The 24,246-nt window shown below is 48.1% G+C and overlaps 2 protein-coding genes across 4 annotated transcripts; one reads left to right on the top strand and one right to left on the bottom strand.

Moving 5' to 3' along the window:
- Window positions 1–227: 227 nt before the first annotated feature.
- Pck2 (phosphoenolpyruvate carboxykinase 2, mitochondrial) lies at window positions 228–8,628 on the bottom strand. 2 transcript variants are annotated; one of them, XM_047542580.1, is made up of 10 exons: window positions 8,379–8,628; window positions 6,055–6,300; window positions 5,448–5,632; window positions 5,159–5,362; window positions 4,622–4,809; window positions 4,157–4,319; window positions 3,677–3,895; window positions 1,497–1,634; window positions 1,125–1,220; window positions 228–847 (listed from the first exon to the last, which is right to left on the bottom strand). In XM_047542580.1, exons 1-10 carry the CDS (start codon window positions 8,405–8,407, stop codon window positions 393–395), a joined length of 1,923 nt encoding a protein of 640 aa, XP_047398536.1. In that variant the 5' UTR covers window positions 8,408–8,628; the 3' UTR covers window positions 228–392. The 2 variants fall into 2 exon arrangements, with proteins under 2 accessions (XP_047398536.1, XP_047398535.1); XM_047542579.1 differs by lacking the exon at window positions 3,677–3,895 and having other exon boundaries at window positions 8,379–8,536.
- A 12,262-nt stretch (window positions 8,629–20,890) lies between these two features.
- Nrl (neural retina leucine zipper) lies at window positions 20,891–22,405 on the top strand. 2 transcript variants are annotated; one of them, XM_047540953.1, is made up of 2 exons: window positions 20,891–20,956; window positions 22,073–22,405. In XM_047540953.1, exons 1-2 carry the CDS (start codon window positions 20,891–20,893, stop codon window positions 22,403–22,405), a joined length of 399 nt encoding a protein of 132 aa, XP_047396909.1. The 2 variants fall into 2 exon arrangements, with proteins under 2 accessions (XP_047396909.1, XP_047396908.1); XM_047540952.1 differs by having other exon boundaries at window positions 20,891–21,271.
- Window positions 22,406–24,246: the final 1,841 nt, after the last annotated feature.

Raw genomic sequence — 24,246 nt, 5'->3', positions numbered from 1 at the left:
ATGGGGCTACAGAAGCTTCTGCATGTCTGAGTGGGAGATGAAGAATTTTAGTTCTGGAGACTACCTTGAAGAATTAGCTCAGGCCTCCAACTTTTTAAGACCTCAGGATACATGAGGGCAATACCTTTTCCCAGGAGTTCCCGTCCCACTTAAGTGACTGGGGATGAGATTGGTGTTAGAGGGAAACCTGTGAAGATAAGTGGGAAATGAAAACAGTACAAATGTTGTATAAAATAAATGAGCATTTCTTATTATTGGACAGTGTATAGGGAAGGTCTGGGGCCTGGTCTCAGGTGTTAGTTAACACCAAACTACTCATATTTTCTGCAAGCCTGGGGCTCCCTATTCCCAGATGTTGGTGCTGGGCTGTCTTGCCAGTCTGGGGCCTCAGGTCACATTCTACGCACACGTCCCTCCAGGGCTTCCAGCTCAGCCAACACTTCCTTGGGCAGATCCTCATTGACTTGCTCTGTCAGATAGGTCCGAATGTCACGAACCTCCTGTTCCCAGAAGTCCTTGGGAAGTGAGAACAGCTGAGTGGTGTCTATGGCTCCAAGGCCTCTGAGATCCAGAGCTCCTTCTTTTGGCACCAGCCCGATGGGTGTCTCTTGGGCACTGTCCTCCCCTTCTAATCGCCGGCAGATCCAGTCTAGAACCCGAGCATTGTCACCAAAGCCTGGCCATAGGAAGTGACCTGACTCATCACGTCGGAACCAGTTGACGTGGAAGATGCGGGGTAGCCTGGCCCCCTTGTGCTCCTCCATACTCAGCCAGTGTTCCAGGTAGCGCCCAAAGTTGTAGCCAAAAAAGGGCCGCATGGCAAATGGATCATGCATGATGATCTTCCCTAGGGCAAAAGAAGGATGGGTAAAGAATTTTCCTTTCTTAAGGAAGGAAGGGTAGGGCACACTGCATCCAGTTGGAAGAAGTTTAAAAGGTTCACAGTTATGGAATGTCCTCAGAGAAAGTCAAGAGGAAGAATTGGGGAAAGGTAGAAGTGGGAAGAGATGGAGTCACTTCTTCAGGGATGGGCAAGAAGGTCTGACTCAGAAAGGGAGACAGAAAAAAAAAAAGACAAGATGATGGGGGCACACACGAAAGGAAGCGATGAGCAATGTGCTTACCTTTGTGTTCAGCTGCTGCAGTGGATTCAGAGCGCATGGCGCTACCCACGAATACCCCATGACGCCAGTTGAAGGCCTCATATACCAGGGGTACCCCTAGAACAACAAAGAACAGGGTCACAGACAGCCCTTTTCTTTGGATCCTCACTCCATCCCTTCTGGTAATGACAATCTCATTCTTCTAAGACCTCAGCTATCCCATTTTCAGACCCTGTGTTTCCTCCAAAGTCTGTATTCACCAGGGAAAAACTCTGGAGACAGAGAGTTACAGGTGGAGATCCCGGCTGAGGCTCCCTGAGCTTTAAGTGTAGGACAGTGAGCCCTAATTTAGAGCTAGGCCTTTACCAAGAAGGCACAGAGCCCATGTGTTACCTTTGGGTCTGCGGCCTCCAAAGATGATGGCATCAATGGGAACGCCCTCTGGGGCCTCCCAGGCTGGGTCCATGATAGGGCACTGGCGAGCTGGGGCACAAAAGCGAGAGTTGGGATGTGCACAGGGTTCCTTGTCACCTGGCAGAGGAAATACAAATACTATCACTTCCAAGTCATGTCCACCCCCAACACACACACACATGCATACACTCTTGCACAATTTATTTTTGCCTCATAAGTAATCTGCAGCCTTATGTGGTAAAAAACAGGGTGAAGGGAGCCAGGATATCTCCCCCAAAAGAGCAGATATTTTTTCCACCTGGCACTAGAGATTGAACCCAGAGCCTTGCACATGCTAGGCAAGCACTCACTCTACTACTGAGCTACGTTACCAGAACTTTGTATTTTTTTAATTTTGAGCCAGGATCTTGATAAGTTGCTAAAGCTGGCCTATAAATTTCTATTATCTTGCTTTGGCTTCCTGAATTGCTAGAATTACAGGCGTGCACCCTTGTGCCCAAAAAGGTCTGGTTATTTCTCATAATGGTGCTGCCAGAGAAAAGAGTGGAAGAGGAATTGGAGTTCTGCAGGGCACACTAATGTTTATTCCAAGCTAAAGTTACTTGGCATTGACCAGGGCTCATGGGAATGGAGTTAGATTCTGATGTGAGATTATAATAATTTTTCCCCTGTGAAGTTTTTATTTATAGGATTATTATTTCCCAGACCTAAAGCAAAACCTACATTTACCAGGGGAAAAATGTCAGTTCTGTGTTTCAGACAATTGATTTTCTGTCAGCAAACTAGGGATGACAGAACTTCCTGAGCTATCAAAATGCAAACAGGAATTGATTTTAAAGCTCACAGAATAATTTTGTTGATTTCCCTGGGCCTGCTTAGAGCCTCACAGAATCACAAGGACTAGAGTAACTCAGATAGCCCAGGCAGTATAACCTGAGAAGCCCTGATCACCTGGCACCTTCAGGTGCACTGGAGAGGGCTTTGGACCATATCAGGTACATGTGTGAAGCACCATCATGGGGACCTTGAATGGGCAAAGTGCCTTCTCTACTGGAGGTTGCTGATCAGACCTGAGGAGCAAGAGAGCCAAAAGGCCAACAGTCCTACCCACTTCTGCCTACTTTCTTAGATAAGAGCCATCCTTCATTAGCTGCCAGCATAGGACCCTAGCACAGGGTATTTATTCTGAGAATTGAAGCTGGGTAACAAGACACCATAGTTAACACCCCCAAATTCAGAGATGATGAAAGGGTTGAGGAAGAAGCCTGTGGGGAAAGATTAAAGTTTCTTGGATTTCTCAATTGGTTGGGAAGGCCAAATGGGGCTTAATGATGGTGTTAGGGAAAATGAAGGGCCATTAGATGAGGAGGGTGCCTGCTAGACCAGCCTGCCAAACTTGAATACAGGTTTTAGCAACCACAAGGCCACCTCTCCTGCCATACGCTTCTCTGATTCGACCTTTCGGTCTCTGAGCTCCGACTGCAGAAGGTCAGAAAGCTGCAGAAGGTCCAGAGTGCAGGGCTGGGGGAGGCACCTGGGAAATAACAGGGTTGAGAAACTAGCTTCTGGGAAACACCAAAGTGGTAGGCTGAGTTAGTGGGGAAGAAAGGTTAGAGTACAGGGGAAGGGTGAGACTAACAACACTGGTATTTAGAGAGTAAAAACAATGGCCATTATGCAGGGGGACAGTGGGAGCCAAGTGGCAGGAGGAGAGTTGGGCAGAAGAGGGAGCAGGCTTCCTTATTTCCTAAAGGGTCAAACTTTATGGATTGTGCTCCAATTCCTTCTGTAACAATTTTCAAGTATTCCTTCCTCCTCTTTTTTTGTTTTTAAATCCAGTTTATTATCAAAAACTTACTATATATTCAGCAGTATATAAACTCCTTTTATGTGTTATTCAATCCTCCAACAATCTTGAGATGAGTATTATAATAAACATTCTCATTCAACTGGTGGGGAAACTTCATGGAGTAAATTTAGCCAAATTCCAAACCAATGATTGGTGGAGTTGGGACATGACCTGAGATTTTACCTGGGATTAGAAACTGCAAGTATTCATTAATTTCCTCCCAAAGGACCAGAAGATAGATGGAGGATGGTGGAGGAGGATTTGCATCATTAAGGGATTGGATTATGTCATGACTTCCTACCCCACATACCAGGTTTCCAGGGTTTGCCAAGCCAGGAGGTCACAGTGACACCAGGTGGAAGAGGCTGGTCAATGCCCTCCCAGTACACACCGCCATCACTGGTCTCAGCCACATTGGTGAAAAGAGTGTTACTCTGGATTGTGGCCATGGCATTGGGATTGGTGGTGGCAGAGGTGCCAGGGGCCACCCCGAAGAAACCATTCTCAGGGTTGATGGCCCGGAGTCGACCTGTCAGGAGGAGAAGTGAAAGAAAGGAAGGACCAACCAGGGAAAAATTGAGATGCAAGGCTGAAGAAGATCCTGCTGTACCCATCTCTACCCAGAACTGGACTAGATCCAGTGTGGAAAGGTTTTGTGTCTGTCAGTGGTTGGCCTGCCTCAGGTATGGGACAGAGTCAGCTGTTCAGGAACAGGTTCTCAGTGACAAAGCTCACACTGGAGGCCTCCAGTAAAAGCCAGAACTGAGAGTGTGATCTGAGTGCCCCTCACCTTCACTGTCAAACCTCATCCAGGCAATGTCATCTCCCACACACTCTACTTTCCAGCCTGGCAGTGAGGGCCGCATCATGGCCAGATTTGTCTTGCCACAGGCACTGGGGAAGGCAGCTGCCACGTATCGCTTCTTCCCTGCAGGGTTGGTGATGCCTAGGATCTGTGCATTGGGACAGAAGGAACAGGAGGTCACCAAAGATTAGGGCATGGTTTATAAGGAGAAACATAGCTAGGGGTTGAAAGGGGGGACCAATGTTTATTCATGAACAGGTGTACTGCCCTGCCACCAGGCTTGGGTAGCAGTGCTCAGCAGCCTGGGGCCAAAGCTTCAAGCATTTGGGTAGAGTCTCTGCCCACCAGCCTGATACCTGGCAGGAAGGAGGCAAGGCTGAGGCAGACTAGCCAAGCCCTGCCCCTGTCCTGACCCCCCCATGACTGCCCAGTTCCTCACCAGGCCCTCACCAGCATGTGCTCCGCCAGCCAGCCCTCATCCCTGGCCAGGCGAGAGGCGATGCGCAGGGCAAAGCACTTCTTGCCCAGCAAGGAGTTGCCACCATAGCCGCTGCCGAAGGAGACGATCTCCCGCTGGTCAGGCACATGACCAATCAGGGTTTTCTCTGGGTTGCATGGCCACTGGCTCACCGGCTCCCCTGGGGACAATGGGGTCATAGGGCTGCTGGCAATGGCATAAAAAACTGGGGAGTCAGGGGCTGGAGGGATCAAGGATTGGCAGGAGAAACACTTGGGAGCAGTGGTGGTGCCCCGAGTGGCTCAAGCCCCCTGCCTCATAATACTGTCAGCTCTTGTGTCTTTACTAGACAAGGAGACTGACTTTTCTCAACTTTGTGCAAACTGCTCTCCAAACACAGCCTCGCTGCTTGCCAAGAACGCTACCTGGATTGCGGAGGACAGGTTCTCAGGGTCTGTGGATGAGTGGGGTTTGGGGTTCTGAGTTCAAGAGGGCCTCTGTGTCCTCCCCTGGGCAGGGCAGGTGCTCACCTTGTGCAGTCAGGGGCTGACCCACAGAGTGCAGACACTTGACAAAGTCTCCATCTCCTAGGGCCTGAAGCACGGGTGTCCCCAGCCGGGTCATAATACGCATGCTTGCCACCACATAGGCTGAGTCAGTGAGCTGCACCCCAATGCGGGACAGTGGGGAACCCACGGGACCCATGCTGAATGGAAGCACGTACATGGTGCGGCCTGTGGAGGAAAGTATCACCTGGATAAAGGGCTCCAAACGTGACCATACGTTCAGTGCCCCTGCCTGTGTCCCTGCCCTGGTTACCCTGCATGCAGCCCGGAAACCTCTCATCGACAGCTTGCTGGAACTCAGCTGGGGACATCCAGTTGCCCAGCTGCCCACGGGCCCCACCAGTTGGGAGGGGCACCGTGTCCCGCTGAGAAGGAGTTACAATCACCGTCTTGCTCTCTACTCGTGCCACATCCTTGGGGTCTGTGCGGGCCAGCCAGCTGAGGGAGAGGGGATTGTTAGGAAGATGGTGGCCAGCAGATCTCCTTCATTCCTAGAACCACTTTTTCAAGTCCAATTTTGTCTACAGTTCTTCTATTGACTTTATTTTTTCTGGATACTATCCAATCACATCTCAATCCCTTCCTCCAAGGTTTGTCCATCCAAGAGGAGGTTCTCAAGGCCTTAGCCCTCTGGTAGCCTTTATCCCTGGTCAATGAATTGGTGTGGGGGGCAGGAACCCAAAGACTTTTATTTGTATCAACTTCTGCCTTTAATATGAAAACATCAATCATTCCCAGTTCCCATTCTGCTCCTTCCATTAGGATGGTATCATTCAATTTGATTTTGTCTTGGTAAACCCAAAAGTGACCTCAATCCAAGCAGCTGCCCCATCCTGCGGGTTGCTGAGCTCAGGGCTTACCAGTTACTGTACTTGGAAAGCTTTCGGATGAGGCCCTGCTGTTCCAGCAGGTTTAGGGTAGCAGTATTCTCAGCCTCAGTCCCATCACAGATGTGGATGCTCTCTGGTTGGCACAGGCGGGCACTGTGCTCCACAAAGTCTCGAACTCTAGCAGGCAGCTGGCCCATATCTCCACTGAGCACACGCAAGGTCTGGATGGTGCGGCATGATGACCAACACCAAGGGCTCAGCCCATGCCAGCTAAGCCTGCAAGAGAAGAAACAGGGAGACAATAAGCCAGCTGCTTTCATGGAGGGTAGACAAATGCTTGGGGGGTGGCAGAAGCTTGGGCTTCTGGGGAGTGTGCTAAAGCATGTCTTGGTGCAGGCGCCATGAAAAGCAAGTTGTGTTTGGTGCGTGGGATGTGTTCAGGCCATATGCATCCTGTGTGACCTTTATGAGGTTTAAAGAGGGTGTCTCCTAGTCAGCAAATGACAAATATGACCAAATGAGCATAAAGGCACACACTTGGCTGTACAAGTATATGTGTAGGCATGCTGATATTGTTGCATACATAGCCCTTACCCATATTTCACTATGTCTGATCTATGTTTATAAATGAGCAGGTACCCTTTAGCCCAAGTGTCAAGAAATTGTGCCAGATAAGTTTCCTGTGACTAGTGTTTGAATCCTCATGCATGTTCTTTCCATTCTCAAGTGTAGTTTTTATAAGTTAAAGTGGCAGCTGTTTTAATTTTTTTTCTTCTGGGTGAATGCTATAAGGCTGTGAAAACCTCAAGCAAAAGGCCCTGGTCTGTGAGGTGGTACAGGCCTTTTCTAGTGCCATGTTCTTAGATTGGGGCTCTTACACAGAGACAGGGGACTGCTTGTTGGGGTTCTAGGAAACAGATATGCTGCTGTCTATCTGTGTCAACAAAGTGCATAAAATGTTCCCACTAGGTAGGTATTTCTGAACTATGTGAAAGGCTAAACACTGGTGCATGAGTGTTACTGGCTGGGGTTCTTGCCTTGCCACGGGAGAGCAAGGTCACTGTATTGTCTGTACTGTCATGCCCCTGGGAGAGAGAGAAGCAGGGTCTGTTCTGATTGCCTGGGATCTAGGGTGAAGTGATCCAGAGAGCAAAGGCTAAGAGGGGTTAGTTATTGTTTTCTTATATTCCAAGGCCTAGCCCACCAGAAACCCACCACATGCTAGGATGGCCTGAGGCTGTGCCACCCCTGGCTTGCTTTCCTAGAAACCACATGCCTAGAGAACTTTGGGGTTTGGTGGTAGAGTGCAACATCAGATGGCAGGAAGCTCAAACTCAAGAGACTATACACCTGGGGAAGGGAAAATCTCAGACTATGGATGTGGGAGTTGGGGTGATTTCCAGGGGTCAGAGCAGGATGAATGCCCAGTGTGGCCTAAGGGCAGGGAAGAAGGGCTCCTGGGACCTGGGTCTGTTCCTGCCTGGGAGAGTTTTCCCTGCACATTGATTTTAAAGGCACAGTCCTTAAGAGACCTTTTCTTGTTTGGAGCCTGACTCAGGTTATCTCTTGTGAGACCACCCTACATCCTCCTCCAGTCCCCTAAGAGGGACCTTTTTCCTATCCTCTGTAGACCACCCACATGGGCTGGTCAAGTAGAACGGCTGTGGGGGAAATATGGGATCAGTTCAGACAAAAGCTTGGTCCATAGAGAAGAGAGGAGGCTGTATAAGGGGAGGACAGACAGGACAAGCCTGGAGCTCCAGGCCTGCACTGAGGAAGAAGCCAGCCATGTAAGAAAGGAAGGCAACTTGGCCCCATACTCCCGTCTGGCGTCCCTCCCTCCCCAGGTCCAGGGTCCCTCTGGCAGTGCTGGGCTTCCCGCCAAGTTCCAATCCCAGGGAGGTCGTAATGGATGTTTACCTTCCACCTTCTTTAGGGAGCTTTGAGCTCAGGCCCCATGGCGCTCATGCCCCTTGTTCCCTGGGCGCTACTGTTTTCCACCACACCCTGGGGCGCGGAATGGATCCCGACAGGGGTCTGAAAGTTACATCTGGGAAGGAAAGGCAGATTCGCGGACAGTGAGCTCCTCAGGGGCGAGCTAGAAGCCGGAGGAAGTTCTAAGAGTGTCATACAGAGATGGCGCGGGCAGGCAAGCGAGGCAAGGAGGGGGAGGAGCGCACTAGAACCAGCAGACCCAGTGCGGCTGACTCCGGGAGGCACGCGCTGCGCGTGAGACCTGAATCGAGAAACAGTCGCCCTGCCTGCCTTCCTAGGATGAGGAACTAGGAGACGGTAATCTGAGGGGGTGAGAGCAGCGGGAAGTGCGAGTGGGCCCCGGGCTGGGGGTCACTCACCGCAGGCCGGGGCGGTACACAGCAGCCATGGCACCTGGGCGGAGGCTGCGGGATGGCCACAGGAACCTTGCGAGTCGGGGAGATAAGGAAGGCGGGGAAGGAGGGAGCGCGTTGGAGAGAGCGGGAGTCCAGGCTGGGCAGGAGGCGCTTAAAAAGGAGGCGGGCAGGCGCAGGGGCGGAACCAAACAGGTTCTCTCCGCCCCTACCGCAGGCCCATTCCTGGGTCCCGGGCTCCGAGGCTGGGGACCCCAGGTCCTGGACGCGGTGGTTCCAACCTCGCATCCAAGCCCCTAAGCCCATCTCGCCCATTGGAGGACTGGGTTTGCTCCTGGGCCCCGCCTACGACGAGGCCCCGCCCCCTGATCAGCCACGTTGCTCTGCACATGATGTAACTCTGAGGACTCTTGCTCCCGGGAGTTAACGACTAACGGAGAGACTCGGTCACTAAATGACAGCTTGGCAAACAAGCTAGGGATGAGGGGTGAGGCCACAGGTAGGAGCCCACGTATGTGTGTGTGTGGGCGGGAGACTGGACGTGGAGAAGCTCGGGGGTTGGGCATTGCCCTTCCTGTACTTCCAGCCCCAGGCTTTTCTAATTTCAAAGACCCCAATGCTAAGGTCCCCATAGTCCTCAACTCCTAAAATCCGGTTTCTTTTCCTCATGGTCAGTGTTCCTTTCTGCCTTACTACAAAATGGTGGTGCCTGTCCACCCCAGGAGCTCTTCCTTGGTCTTCTTTTCACACTCCGTGATGGGATCATTCTTTTCACACTCCCCCTCAAAACTCATCTGCTCCCACCCAGCCTACCATAAAGTCCTTGGGTGATTTCTCAAGCCATGTCTCCATTTAGACATCTCTCTTTAACCTGAGACCACTGGATATCTACCACTGTAAAGGCAGCAACACTTCAAACTCAACACGTGCATGGTAGATATCTTGGTATTCTTTCCCCTTTATGATATTAGCACCCTGATTTTCCTTTGGGGAGCAATCTCCTCAGTCTGCTTGGTGATGTGGGTATCACCTCACTCCTCTTAAGGGTAGGTTTTCAGCTTGGTCAGTTTACATATTCCTTGATCTGGCCTTAGTAATTAGGGATGTTTAAGTGTTGGCATGACATCCCTCTCTGGGACTTTTTCTGTAAACTTTGGAAATGAGCTTTCCTTTTTTTTTTTTGCGGTGCTGAGGATTGAACCCAGGGCTTTGTGCTTGCAAGACAGGCACTTTACCAACTGAGCCATATCCCCAGCCCAAGCTTTCCTTCTATTGTGCCTGTTGAGCTGGTAGAATTATAAGCCTGGATCTGCTGGGTGACAGCTTGGCATCTCAAAGCAGGAGACTGCTTGAGACAGAAACCAGCGTATAGAAAGCAGAGTACAGGGATGGAGATCAAAGAATTCCTGATTTATAGGAATTAATAAATTTATTCTCTTGCTCAAACTAATATTAAGTGAATTTATGACTCTTTCCATAGAAAAAAAAATCTTGATTCTCATATTTCTGAGTTCTGTGCTGGAACATAGTGACATAAGAAGAGCTGGCTTCCAACTGTGGGCTTGCAGCTGGTCCTCACTTCCCACTCAGGCTCCAGCTTCCACTCAAACTCATGTATATATTTGGACTTCTCCCTGCTAGTCCCTGAATCCAAAGTCTGTCCACACTCACCCTGCTGCAAACAGCGGCCTCTTGGCCACCCATTGGGTCTAAACTTATGCATGTTGGTGGTAGCATTGTTGACCTTCTGAAGGTCATCATCTTGTTCATAATGTGCCTGTTCCCATTTTTCCTTATCTCAGCAAATGGTACCACTATCTAGCCAGTTGCCCCAGAGGAAACCTAAATTAGTCTAGACTTCTTTTTCTTATCCTCTATAACTAATCAGATACTAGAGACCTTTGGATTGTTTTTCACAATTAGCTCTCAAATCTGTTTCTATCCCTATAGTCACTTAGTCCAGGGCTTATCTCTCACCTAGTTGCAGGTGATGTCTTCCAACACATCTCTTGGCCTCCAGCCCCTCAAACACCTCCCCTCTCCCTACACTAAGTTACCCCCACCCCACTGTTCATCTAAGTTCACTTTGGAAAGTTGAGAGGAATAATGTTTACGGTGTGGACAACAGGTGCTAGACTCTGTGTCATTCAACTTAACAACAAATCAATTTTACAGATATGGACACTGAGGCTTAGAGAGGTTAAGTCATTTTCTCAAAATCACATATCTCATCAGCAGGAAAGATGGAATCTAAATCCAAGTTTCTGGTTCTAATTATCAAGGTTCCTTTCTTCCTATTGTAATCCTTAACTGTCTCCTTAATTTATTATTTAATAAAAATTAGTTTATTTCTCTTAGGCTTAACAACCCTTTTATTATCTCCACCTCCCTACTTGCCTTCTTTTCTCCTACATAAAGAGATAGACCCAAATCTTAGTCTTGTTTGTGTCCTGTCTTCTAGCTGTATCTGGCCTAAAATTCATGTTAGTTGAATGAAAAGAATGAATGAGCCGTACGTTTCTAAATCCTCCTTCCCCACCATTACTTCCTTCTTTAGTTTTGGGCAGAACAAGCAAGGGGCTCATGTGAGGCTTTCCTTGCATTGCTGATTCCCCCTGATTTGCCACACTCTTGTTTATTTCCTTCTTCACCCCTGGCCTGGCCCACCAGCTGGCCCAGTGTCCAAGGATTACCACCAGAGGGCAGGGTGTGACCAGACTTGCCCTAGTTGGTGTTTCCTGCTTCCTAGATAGATACCGTCTAGGTCCATCCCTTTGCTATCTCACAGATTCCCTGTACTGGACACTGTGGTGCACTGACCAACCCCCTTTTAGGATTGTTGTGCACATCACAGCAGCTGAATATTGACTGTAAGTTCCAACTGAGCAGAGCCCCCACTTACTGAGGGGCATACATTTCAAGATCACCACTGGATGCCTGAAGCCATAGATAGTATTGAATCCTATATATACCATGTTTTTCCTACACATGTGTACTTATGATAAAGTTTAATTTATTTATTAGGCATGGTAAGAGATTAATAATAACAGAATAATTATAATAATATACTATAATAAAAGTTATGTGAATGGGGTCTTTCTCAAAATATCACATTGTATTGTACTTAACCTTCTTGTGAAGATGTGAGATATTACAATACCTATGTGATGAGATGAAGTGAGGTATTGTAATATAGTGTTAGGTCCTACTGACCTTCTGATAATATGTCAGGAGGATCATCTGCCAGCATCACTTCTATGTGGCACTCTTGCACATGTACTGTGATGCCACAATAGTCGATCTGATACATGAGATGGCTACTAAGTGACTAATGGGCAGGTACATATACAGTGTGGATACACTGACTGGGGATGATTCATCTCCTGGGTGGAGCAGAGCCAGGTGGTGTGAGATTTCATTATGTTACTCAGAATGGTGTGCACTTTAAAACTTATGAATTATTTATTTTAGGAGCTTACCATTTAATATTTTTGGACCATGGTTAACCATAGGTAGCCAAAGCTTTGGAAAGTAAAACTGCCGATAAGGAGGACCTACTGTACTTCCTTGAGCACTTCCTGTGGCTAAAGAGATCTGTCTTGCCAAATGCATTGTCCCCTTCCCAGGGGCAGTGTGTGTCTAATGACTGTTTGTTATAGCAGTACAAAGGTCTACCCCCTTGCCTCAATTTGTGACAACTCAGAAGGTTCACTGTGGGGCTGGGATTGTAGCTCAGTGGTAGAACGCTCTACTAGCATGTGTGAGGCACTGAGTTTGATCCTCAGCACCACATAAAAATAAATAAAGGTGGGGCTGGGGATATAGCTCGGTTGGTAGAGTGCTGGCCTTGCAAGCACAAGGCCCTGGGTTCAATCCCCAGCACCACAAAAAATAAATAAATAAAATAAAATAAAAATAAATAAAGGTATTATGTCCATCTACAATTAGGAAATATTTTTTAGAAAAAGAAGGTCTATTGCAGCTCCAGAGCTCCTATGGGATCAGTTGATTGCAATTGCAGTGCAGTCCTACACCTCTCTCTCCAGTCCTGCTTCTCTCACTCCCCTTCAATAAGCCACTTGTACACAGGTTGGAATGGGCAGATGGACTGACCACATGTTTGCAGACAGAGCCCCTTGAAGTGCAAGATGGTGTCAGGGTTAGAAAGAGAAGTGGTCCCAGTTGCAGATCAGTGGTCATAAGCTGCCTCTTCCCACACTACCACATTCTGATATAGATACCTGTATAAGATGTCCCCAAACTCAACTTGGATGCAGTCTCCTCCAATTGGACTTTAATTTTTTTATTTTTTGGTACCAGCGATTGAACCCAGGGGCACTTAACCACTAAGTCACATCCCCAGCTCTTTTTTATATTTTATATTTTATTAGAGATAGGGTCTTGCTGAGTTGCTTAGTGCCTCACTAAGTTGCTAAGGCTGAGTTTGAACTGGCAATCCTCCTGCTTCAGCCTCCCGAGTTGCTGGTATTACAGGTGTGCTCCACCATGCCCAGCTTCTCTGATTCCATTTTGCCTGTCTCCCTGAAATGCCAAAGTGATCTTTTCAAATACAGCTCTGATCACATCTCCACTTATAAACCTTTAGTAGCTTCTCGGTACTTTTAATTAGACCCAAATCCTTGGTCTGACCCCTGCAGAGTGCTCGAATTTCATTTACCACCATTCTTCACTTTCCTTACTTTCTGCTCTCTGGCTACACTGGACATGTCGTTTCCTGAACATGTCTACCTCCTTCCTGACTCAGCGTTTTTGCATGTGCTGTTTCTACAAAGGAATCCTCATCTTTCCACATTTCCAGGCATGGTCACTTTTATTCACTTGACTAAGTCTCGGGTTAATGTGACCTTCCTCAGGCAACTTGTCCCTGGCTGAGCCCTCAACCCTCTCTGACCATGTCCTAGAAGAGTAGTCCATTATGAGATAAAAACTCATAGCAGCCTGCTCTGCTCCCTCATGGCACTCATCTCATTTTAAAGTGTGTTTGCACCTGCAGTCCCAGCTCCTTGGGAGGCTGAGGTGGGAGGACTACTTGAATACAGAAATTCCAGGCCAGCTGGGGTACCAAAGTGACACCCCTTTTCTAAAAATAAAATGGGGGTAGTTTTTTATGTAGACACACTCCTAACATATGTAGGGACTGAGGCAAGAGTACAAATCAAGGCTCAGAAGCTTGTGTTTAAATGTTTAAAATGGGGGCTGGGGTTGTGGCTCAGTGGTAGAGCACTCACCTAGAATGTGTGAGGCATTGGTTTCAATTCTCAGCACCACATAAAAAAATAAATAAAATAAGGATGTTGTGTCCATCTAAAACTAAAAATATTTTTTTAAATTTATTTTTATTGTAAACAAATGGGATACATGTTGTTTCTGTTTGTACATGGAGTAACAGCATACCATTTGCGTAATCATACATTGACATAGGGTAATGAGGTTTGATTCATTCTGTTATTTTTTCCTTCCCCCCCACCCCTCCCACCCCTCTTTTCCCTCTATACAGTCCCTCCTTCCTCCATTCTTGCCCCCCTCCCACCCCCCATTATGTGTCATCATCCGCTTATCGATGAGATCATTAGTCCTTTGGATTTTTGAGATTGGCTTATCTCACTTAGTATGATATTCTCCAATTTCATCCAGTTGCCTGCAAATGCCATGATTTTATTATTCTTTGTAGCTGAGTAATATTCCATTGTATATATATACCACAGTTTCTTTATCCATTCATCAATTGAAGGACATCTAGGTTGGTTCCACAGTCTGGCTATTGTGAATTGAGCAGCTATGAACATTGATGTGGCTGTATCTCTGTAGTATGCTGATTTTAAGTCCTTTGGGTATAGGCCGAGGAGTGGGATAGCTGGGTCAAATGGTGGTTCCATTCCAGGTTTTCTAAGGAATCTCCACACTGCTTTCCAGAGTGGCTGCACTAATTTGCAGCCCCACCAGCAATGTATGAGTGTACCTTTTCCCCCGCATCCTCTCCAACACCTATTGTTGCTTGTATTCTTGATAATCACCATTCTATTTGGGGTGAGATGGAATCTTAGTGTAGTTTTGATTTGCATTTCTCTTATTACTAAAGATGGTGAACATTTTTTCATATGTCTGTTGATTGCTTGTAGATCTTCTTCTGTGAAGCGTCTGTTCATATCCTTAGCCCATTTGTTGATTGGGTTATTTGTATTCTTGGTGTAGAGTTTTTTGAGTTCTTTATAGATTCTGGAAATTAGTGCTCTATCTGAAGTATGAGTGGCAAAGATATTCTCCCACTCTGTAGGCTCTCTCTTCACATTGCTGATAGTTTCCTTTGCTGAGAGAAAGCTTTTTAGTTTGAATCTATCCCAGTTATTGATTCTTGCTTTTATTTCTTGTGCTATGGGAGTCCTGTTAAGGAAGTCTGATCCTAAGCCAACAAGTTGAAGATTTGGACCTACTTTTCCTTCTATAAGATGCAGGGTCTCTGGTCTGATTTCAAGGTCCTGGATCCATTGTGAGTTGATTTTTGTGCAGGGTGATAAAAATATTTTTAAAAAATAGATGTTTAAAATGTATAATGCAAGGTAACAAATTGTTAAATAAAATGGTTTATTTAAAAAAAAAAAACTTTAAGAACTTTGTTAAAAAAACTCTCTTTATTCAGAGCTGGGGTTGTGGCTCAGTGGCAGAACACTTGCCTAGCATGTGTGAGGCACTCAGTTTGATTCTCAGCACCACATATAAATAAATAAAATACAGGTCCATTGACAACTAATATATATATTAAATATATATACATATATATTTACGAATATATATATATATATTAAAAAGAAGAAAAAAGTTCTCTTTATTTTTGTGGTACTGGCGACTGAAACAAGGGGGCTTTACCACTAAGTCACTTCCCTATCCCTTTTTACTTTTTATTTTTGAGACAGGGTCTCACTAATTTGCCAAGTTTGACCTCAAACTTGGCATTCTCTTGCCTCAACATCCCAGGTTACTGGGATTACAGGTGTGTGCCACCACACCTAGCTAAAATATGTTTTATTTTTATATCTCAACAAATGTATACTTCATACGGCTCTGGAAGACCAGGTTCATATTTGGATTTTGTTTGGAATCCTCAGGGTTGTGCATGAAAATTTGGGGGAGAGGCAGCTTTTAGCCACTGGCCCTCAGCTGGAACCACTTCTCTTTCCACCCACCCCTGATACCAATGGACTGTGCCTAACTCTGTGTATAAACATGTGAACCTCCTATCTTCCCATCCTAGCTCTGTCCACAGTCTCCTGCAAGCAGTCGCCCCTTGACTGACTTAGAGATATGTGTACCAGTAGTGTCCAGCTATGGAAAGAAATCCACGTGGGTCCTAGATGTGAGCTTGGGCTCTTTGAAAAGGAAATTCCTAGCTATCTGGAGTATGGTTCTAAGAAGGCTGGAATATGGGTGAAGGAGTGTTGGACTTCTCACACTATGGAAGGGGCTGTATCAGAGGACTGCCAGCATGGATCCTTCTAAAGCACAGGGTCAGGGCAGATCTGCTCTTGCCTGGACTTAAGGGCAGTAATTTGATGCTCCATCAGTCTAGAAGCTCTGTGTAGACCAGGATGATGGGAAGACCGTCCAAGTCCTTGAGGTATCCCTTGTGCCTAACACAGTACCTGGAGCAGAATAGGTGTTTGATAAATATTTGTCAAATAAATGTGGGAGATACACCAGGAATAGCTTTGAGGACTTGGATCCATTACTAAAGATCTAGATAGCAAGGGCCAGAAGTAGGAGTGAAACTGGCCTTCCAGGGTTCCAAAATGTGTATGCAGAGCAGAGGAGGTGGGGGTGGCATCCTGGAATTCTGACTCTGTGTCATTTCCTTTCCTTCCTTTTCCTTTCCTATTCGACCTCTCCAGGTCCTTTGCCTGCCTGACTGTCTTACCCCATGGTCCAGCATCTTCCTGTTGATAATATTTCTATTTTTTGTTTGTTGTTTTTTTGGCCGCCATTCTTCCTCTGCAACCTGACAATCTGTCTGTCTCTGTTCTTTTTTTTCCACCACTTCTTGGTCCTCATTCCTATCTCTCTCCACTCCCTTCTAGTCCTCTCCCAGAAACTGTCCCCCTTTTCTTTTAGTTCCCCCATGGCCCCTTGTTCATCTCTTCCATCTGCCTGCATCCTTCTGTCTCCTTTAATCTAAATCCCTGTGGAGCCCTGACTTATTCTGCCTTCTATCCCAGCATTACCCCTACTGCCACTTTAGCTAGTCTCCTTCCCTTCCTCTGTTCTGTCATTCCTGGTGTCCACCCTGGCTTCATCTTTTTCGTCCCTATTTTCTGGTCCCCAGATGTCCTTTCATTCTCAGTATCTATCTCCCAGCCTCCACGTCTCTGCTCCCTGTTGGGATGGGCTCTGCCTCCTTGGTCCCCACTGACTGGCACAACCTCTCCTTTCTGTGCCCAGCCAGGGCCCAGCCCTCATTCCCCCAATTCCTTTCCCTAGTTTGTGGTGCCTGGTCTGAGCCCCAAGTGGCTCAACTCGCCTGAGCTTGTTTAGTCTAACTCCCTTAGCCCCTTAGCAGCTTAGCTCTCCCACCTCTCCTGTGAGCCCTCCAGTAAACAAGAGGATCAGGAAGACCTAACAGCTGCCAGGTGGGGGCAAGTGTCTGGCCAGCCTACAGCAGACATGAAAAGGAGGCTGCACTCAACACTTCCTATTCCTTCTTTCTTCAGGGAAATTCTAGAGCCTCTTTCCTGGATGTCTACCTTAGAATATGGATTTCTTGTCTCCATGATCCCTATTCCCATTTTGTGACTGGTTTCTAGGCCTTGAGTTTTTTGCTTCTTCTGAGAAAATGGCTCTAGATGCAGGTAATCATACAGAGAAGGCTTTCAACTTGAATGATAATGATGGATTCTGCTTCATAAAATGGAGGCCCAGGTGGGGGAAGAGACTGATGTCATCTGATCTAGGTCTTCTAATAAGCGTGTGGAAAGTACACGCTAGAGTGTGGATCTTAAATGTCTGCAAAAGACCCAAGTGTTAAAGGCCTAGTCCCCAGCTTGGTGCTTTTGGGAAGTGGTGGAAACTAAGAGGTATGGACTTATGGGAGGTCTTCTGATCACTGGAGATGTGCTCTTGAAGGAGATGGTTGGAACCCAGCCCCTTTCCTTTCCTCTCTTTTTCTTGTCCCGGTCATGAGGTGAGAAGCTTTATTCCACCATGCTCTAACTCATCACGAACCCAAAGCAACAAGACCAATTGATCATGGACTAGAACCTCCAAAACTGTGAGCCAAAATAAACCTTCTTTACTTAATAAATTTATTACCTCAGGTATTTGGTGTAGTAACTGAAAGCTGACTAACACAGCAAGATAGGAGAGACCATATACACACACATGCTCACAAGCAAGTGTATACTGAGAGAAGCTGGGTTGAATGCAGAAAACACCTATAAAGCAGTTGTTCTCAAACTTCAGTGTGTTTCAGAATTGCCAGAGGCTGTTAAAACAGATTTCTGAGTTCCACCCACAGAGTTTCTGATTCAGTAGGTGAAGTGGGAGATTTGAGACCGGGTTTGCCTATATTTCATAGCCTTGAACTCCTGGACTTAAGTGATTCTCCTATCTCAGTATTCTGAGTGCTAGGACTCAAGGCAAGGACCACTGCACTGGACTTGAATTACTATCTCTAACAAGTTCCCAGGAAATGCTGGTGCTGATGACCTGGGGACAATACTTTGAGAAATATTGTCTTAATAATCTGCATCTACCACCTCTTTCCTAACACCTAAGGCTGGGGCCAGTTAATTTTCAAAACTGAGGACCCTTGGGGCTGAGAGAAATCTTGGCGTCCTCAGAAGGCAGGGAATATCTTTTTTAAACTCCTGGAGTTCTATTCTAGTATAGACCCCATTTAAACAGCTTCAGACAGGTTTAAACATCTCCTTTGCTAATTCCTAGTATCTCTATTCCAACTCCTACTGGGGGATGATAGCTCTAAGAGGTGTTAGGGGATTAGACTGAAAATATAGGTCACTCACCAGCCATCTGGGAACCATGATGAGTGGGAGAGAAGGAGAGGGGCAGAGACACACACAGGGAAAAGGTGAGAGGAAGCTGAGGGCTTGTCAGGGCAGTTGTGCAGCTGACAGGCTGGTGATTAGATTTCAGTGTCCTTTGGTGGCCTGGAAGGAAGAGCAGAGTTTCCTGTTCACTCTTCTGCATCTTTTTCCAAGCTGGGCTGCCTGTCTGGGGCTGGCTTATTAAGAGTGGGAAAGGCCAAGTCCTCATGGGGAAAGTTGCAATGGCTATGAGGGGCATAAGGTCATTTAGGGTCAAGGTAGGGCAAGGAGCAGAAATGTGAGAATACTTGAAAAGGGGAAGCAGACCCAACAGGTCAAGTGAAAATGGGCTTGGGAGAATCTCCTTCCCGCAGACACTGATGAGGAGCTCAGAGCCTTGGAAGTTGGGCTGCTGGGAGCTTGTCTGGCCCTCCTTCCCATTTCCAGGCTTTGAGGGTAGAGGGCTGAGGGTTGTGTCCAGATAGAGGGATAGTGGTTGGGGCCATTGTGGGAACCAAGCACACATGAGTTGGACCATCAGTAAGCAGCTTTGTAGGGGTAGATGGTCCCTCTCCTTTGAGAATAGGCATGCCTGTCCTCTCCTTTGTTTCTCTCCTCTCCAGTCCCCCACCCCATGCCAATGAGATATGCAAATGATTCCCTTATCTCATTGGCTGAGGCCTAAGGACCACAGATGATCTCAGAGAGCTGACCTTTTAAGAGTGCCCTTTGGGTTCTGTGGCTACAGCCCCCCTAGTTCTAAGCACAGAGGTACCAAGCCCTGCTCCATGGGGCCTCCAGTCTCTGGGGAAGCTGTGCCTGTCTGGCTCTGACACTGACTACATCGTCTCTGCCATCCCTAAAGTAAGTATGCCTGGGCCTACTTGGGTGTCAAGCTTCTCACCTGTAGCCCCTTCCTCAGACACCTGCTATCCCTGTTGTCTGTTTTTGAGAATCCTTACATTTCTGCACCATACCCCACCCCTGTGCTGGCTGCCAACATATCAGAAAGAATCAACCTTCCCCATCCAGTTCTCTCTGGAAACCGCTTCAGTTTCTCACCATCTCCTTTCAGTCAAAGACCAGTTCCTTCAATTGTGTCTTTGTTTCCAAACTCTCTGTGCTCTCAAGAGCGAAGAACTCCACAGAGAAAACAGAAACCTTTCCTTAGACACCCCCCCCCCCCCAAAAAAAAAAGACCTTGTCCTTCCTTCCTTCCACCTCTCTGGGCATGGTCTGGAGGTCTGAGATGGGACTGAGAAGAGGACTATCTAGGAGGCTTGGGGCATCAAGAGCGAGCCAAAGTCTAAGTGGGTGAACACTCTCACCATGCCCCTTCCAAAGGAAGGAGCTGTTGGAATTGGAAGCTGGGCTAGAGCTGGGACTTTCAGGCTGGGAAGGATCTCTGAGGTCATTGAGGCAGAGGTTCCTCAGGTGCACATGTGCTTGGCGGTTGGTAGCAGGAAAGAGTTCTTTGGTGTCATAAGTTTGGGACACTGTGTGGAAGTTGAACAGATGATTTGCTGAAGGACTTCCCAGATTAATTGCTCTTCTGTTTTGTGATTTTGCAAGAGGTAGGGATAGGAAGCAGCCATCCTAAAATTATTTGAGCACAGACCTTTTCTTGGGTACTTCTCAGAGTTGGTGTTCAATAGAACACTCTTTGGGAGATGTTATAAAGTCTAACTGCCCCCACTGGAAAAAAAAAAAAAAAGGAAGTGGGTCAGAAAGGCAAAGGCAATCTGCTCAATATAGCAGATTCTGAATCAAATGGGGGAAATTCAGTCTTGGTGGGTTCTCCCTTGGAGAGATTGTCCTTGAGGAAAGAAGGTGGCCACTCAGTTCAGATTTTTCTAGAACCTTTGTTTTTCTTTTAGAAAGTCACTTAATTCTATAACAGGGAATCATTGACTAATCCATAGAATAAATGAGCACTAAGATTCTTCCTCAGACACTGCCCTGAGTGCTTTGAGAGATAGATAAGATAGAGATGTAACAGCACAGTATCCTTATATCTTAAGATTCACAGCATACATGCCTTCCCACAGTCCTAAAATACACACATACTCAGTGATAGTTAATTAAGCACAATTTTTTAATTGCTTGGAAATGGAATGGTGCCTTTCGAGATGACAGGGCCTCTCAGCATGTATCTGCACTAGGGTTGGGAGAACTGCATATTACTGTTGTTTTTCGTAGATTCCAGAGGCACCAGTGGGGTGAGAGTCCTCTTCCTCCATCAGGTCTTCAGCTGCTTGCCCACTGTTAGGAGCCCATGACAACTGAAATGTTGCCTCCCAGTCTGGAGGAACAGGACTGCACCATTAATTTGGTTTTCCAGAACTGTGGCTCCAGGGCATTTGGGCTTTGGAGGAAAAAGGTTTGGTGAAAGAGGATGACAGGCAGCCTCCATATACTCCAGACCTCTCTTTCTTGCAGGTGCACATCTCCCAGCCCAGACCCAGAATGGCACTGCCCCCCAGTCCCCTGGCCATGGAATATGTCAATGACTTTGACTTGATGAAGTTTGAGGTAAAGCGGGAGCCCCTTGAGGGGCGATCGGTGGCCTCAACAGCCTCGCTGGGCTCCACACCCTACAGCTCAGTGCCTCCTTCACCGACCTTCAGTGAGCCAGGCATGGTGGGGGCCACTGAGGGCCCCCGGTCAGGCCTGGAGGAGCTGTACTGGCTGGCCACCCTGCAGCAGCAGCTGGGTTCTGGGGAGGCACTGGGGCTGAGTCCTGATGAGGCAGTGGAGTTGCTTCAGGGTCAGGGCTCAGTCCCTGTTGAGGGGCCTCATGGCTACTACCCAGGGAGCCTAGAGGAAACAGGAGCCCAACATGCCCAGGTGAGTGACCAGAAGGCTGGTCTGAGGGGAGGCAGGCTGAGGGAGGCAATCCAAGAGAGGGAGAGTTCCTGGAGAGGGTTTTGAACTTGGAAAAGAGGGCAGGAAAAGGGAAGAAGGACTCGTGAAAGAAATCAAATAGAGAAAACCAAATTTTTTCAAAAGGTAGGGAAACGATTAGACTGAAGAATGAGGAATAGGGAGAAGATAAATTAGAAGAGGACCTCAGCAAGAGATTACAGGGGAGTAAATAGATGCCCGGTGTGGAATGGAGCGGGGTTAAGACCGTGGTTGAGGTTGGCATTTCGAGGCTTCGTGCTTTCCCACTGCCCAACCTTCTCAGGAAGGATTGGAAATCATCCTATTAATTATAGACACAGATGGGGGTGTTGAGGGCATTAGGATGTAATCCAAATCCTTTGAGGGTCACCGGGTTGCGGCCTTCAGGACACGGGAAATGTGGCTTGTTGGAGGGGAGGGGACAGCCTGGGCGCAGGTCTTCGGCACACAACCGGACCTGGAGCGGGATGCTGCGAGGGGCGCAGCATGTAGGTGAGCGATTGGCTCGCCTGACAGTGGGAGCCGGGGCCTGCACTGCAGGGTAAGCCAAGGGGTGCGAGTCTGGTGGCTAGGACCGGTGGGGTCTGGACTGAGATGGGTTCTGTTAGAAGAGTGGGCATTCAGGTAAAGGCGGGGACCCGGGGCGAAGCCTTCTCTACAGCGGGGCTAGTCCGGCGTTCCCACCAGCGGATGGAGCAGGGTGGGACTCAGACACGACCCGGTCCCTGCACTGTTCCCCCTCAGCTGGCTGAGCGGTTTTCGGATGCAGCGCTGGTATCGATGTCGGTGCGGGAACTAAACCGGCAGCTGCGGGGCTGCGGGCGCGACGAGGCACTTCGACTGAAGCAGAGGCGCCGCACGCTGAAGAACCGCGGTTACGCACAGGCCTGTCGCTCCAAGCGGCTGCAGCAGCGGCGCGGGCTGGAGGCGGAGCGCGCCCGCCTGGCTGCTCAGTTGGACGCGCTGCGGGCGGAGGTAGCTCGCCTGTCTCGGGAGCGCGACCTCTACAAGGCTCGCTGTGACCGGTTAACCTCTATTGGCCCGGGACCCGGGGACCACACCCACCTCCTCCTCTGAGCAGTTGGGGCAGGGGCCGTGGGCCGTGGAGGTGGTAGAGTTGGGGGTTTAGCACCCAGGCTACTGGGCAGCTTCTGGTCTCATCCACTCCCTATATGGCCACACAAATATCCCCAAACATTCTGGACCCTCAAGGCATGCCCGAAGTTAGAGTCTGGTCATTTTGTGGCAGAGATAACTCCTCTGCTCATGCAGGCCATAAACAGAAACCTCAGCCCTCATGAGTAGCATACTGAACTCTGCTGGGGCCAATGCCAGGCACTCAGGGTGCAGATGTGGAGGATGGTTGGGTGGCACAGTGAATGGAAGGAGAGGGAGTGGTATAGTCCTCCCCTCAGTGTAGTTATTAATTCAAGGTTTTCAACTTGTAGTGCATTAAGGTTGTAATTAGCAATGAGGCTGTTTTTTCTCTCGAAGGACTGTAACCTCCCCATTTTAGGACTACTGCATTTTCAAGATTTCAATTCTCAACAGGAAGACAGACTAGGAACTGTACTCAACATATGTTTCCCTGACCAACCCAGTGACCTGCAGGGTCCAGAGCATCAGAGGTCTGAGAAGTGAGCCTTGGGACTGGTTTGGTGTCAACTGGGAAAGAGCCCTTGATGCTAATCACAGCTCTGCCATAGGATCCCGCTGTCACCTTGAGCTAATCAATTGTTCCCTGGACCTCAGTCACTTCATCTAATTCTCATTTAGATTGGTGCCTCACCAGTAAGGGACTCCCAATGGTGTCCCCAAGAGGCCCCAAGCTTACCAGAAGGCCCTTTTGTCCTGCCCCAGCTTCCTGGTTGCAGCCTAAACTGTGGGACAGCAACCCAGGAGGGGAAGCATGGGTTCTCAGGAAACAGGCACTGGGCTTCTCCTGCTCCCTCCAAACTGCCTCAGTCTCCAGACTTACCAAGGGTGCCCCTGCTACCTCCTGCCTCTGAGGACTGAGGTGAGACTTCCCAGGATGACAAGGAGCTGAGAGAGTGCAGCTTTTGTGAATTAAACTTGAAGCCCAGGTGGAATTCTAATGTTATTGGCTAAAATGTTCTTGCAATTTAAGAAATGTTCATTCTGTATCCCTGATTCATGTATATCAGAAAGAGGGTGGGGGGAACCACCTGGAACTGAGTGGCACATCTCAGTACTGAAGGACTAATGAAAATGGGGTAAAGGGGTGGGTATGTGTCCAGATGGAGCCTCTCCCTTCCACCACTGCCACCACAAAAGCCCAGGAGCAGCAATGGCCTAACTAGGCTTGCCTGTGGCTATCCTCAAGGTCTCACAGTTTCCATGGTAATCCAGCCCTCCAGTTCAGCTGCATTTGGGGAGGGTCAGAGGGGCCTCTGGGCAGAGCAGAGGTGTTGAACTGGGATCACACCTCATTGGCCAGTTGTCTGTCCTCTAAGGAATATAATAAATGGGAGAAGTGGTTGGGTGTGGGGAAAGCGGCTCCCATATGTCTCTCTTCCTTTCTGTCCCCTATATCCACCCCCTCCCCAGCTGTCTTTTCTCTTTCCCTCACAGTTCTTGTTCCCTCCTCCCCCTCCTCTAGCCCAGCTCATCCCTCCTCCACTCAGGAGCCTGCAACAGGAGTCCTCTCCTCCATTCCCCTTAGAATTTCTCTTTTCTCCCTTCCCTACCTTTGGCCAATGGCTATTCTCTCTTGCTCTTTTACCCCTCTGAGGGTTCATGGCATCTTTAGCCTCTCCTCCATCCTCTTCCACACTTATTGTTGAAAGGAGGAGCTTGGGTGGAGAAGATCCCTCAGAAGCTCAGCTCTTCTTCCCTTACTCTGAATTTCACCTGTGTCTTTGTCTGCTTCCCAGAACTTAAATCCAGATCCTCTGCTT

The sequence above is a fragment of the Sciurus carolinensis genome, chromosome 2 (genome assembly GCF_902686445.1).
Source record: "Sciurus carolinensis chromosome 2, mSciCar1.2, whole genome shotgun sequence".
NCBI lineage: Eukaryota > Metazoa > Chordata > Mammalia > Rodentia > Sciuridae > Sciurus > Sciurus carolinensis.
The sequence above is the reverse complement of the archived record's forward strand: the minus strand, read 5'-3'. Positions and strand labels throughout refer to the sequence as shown.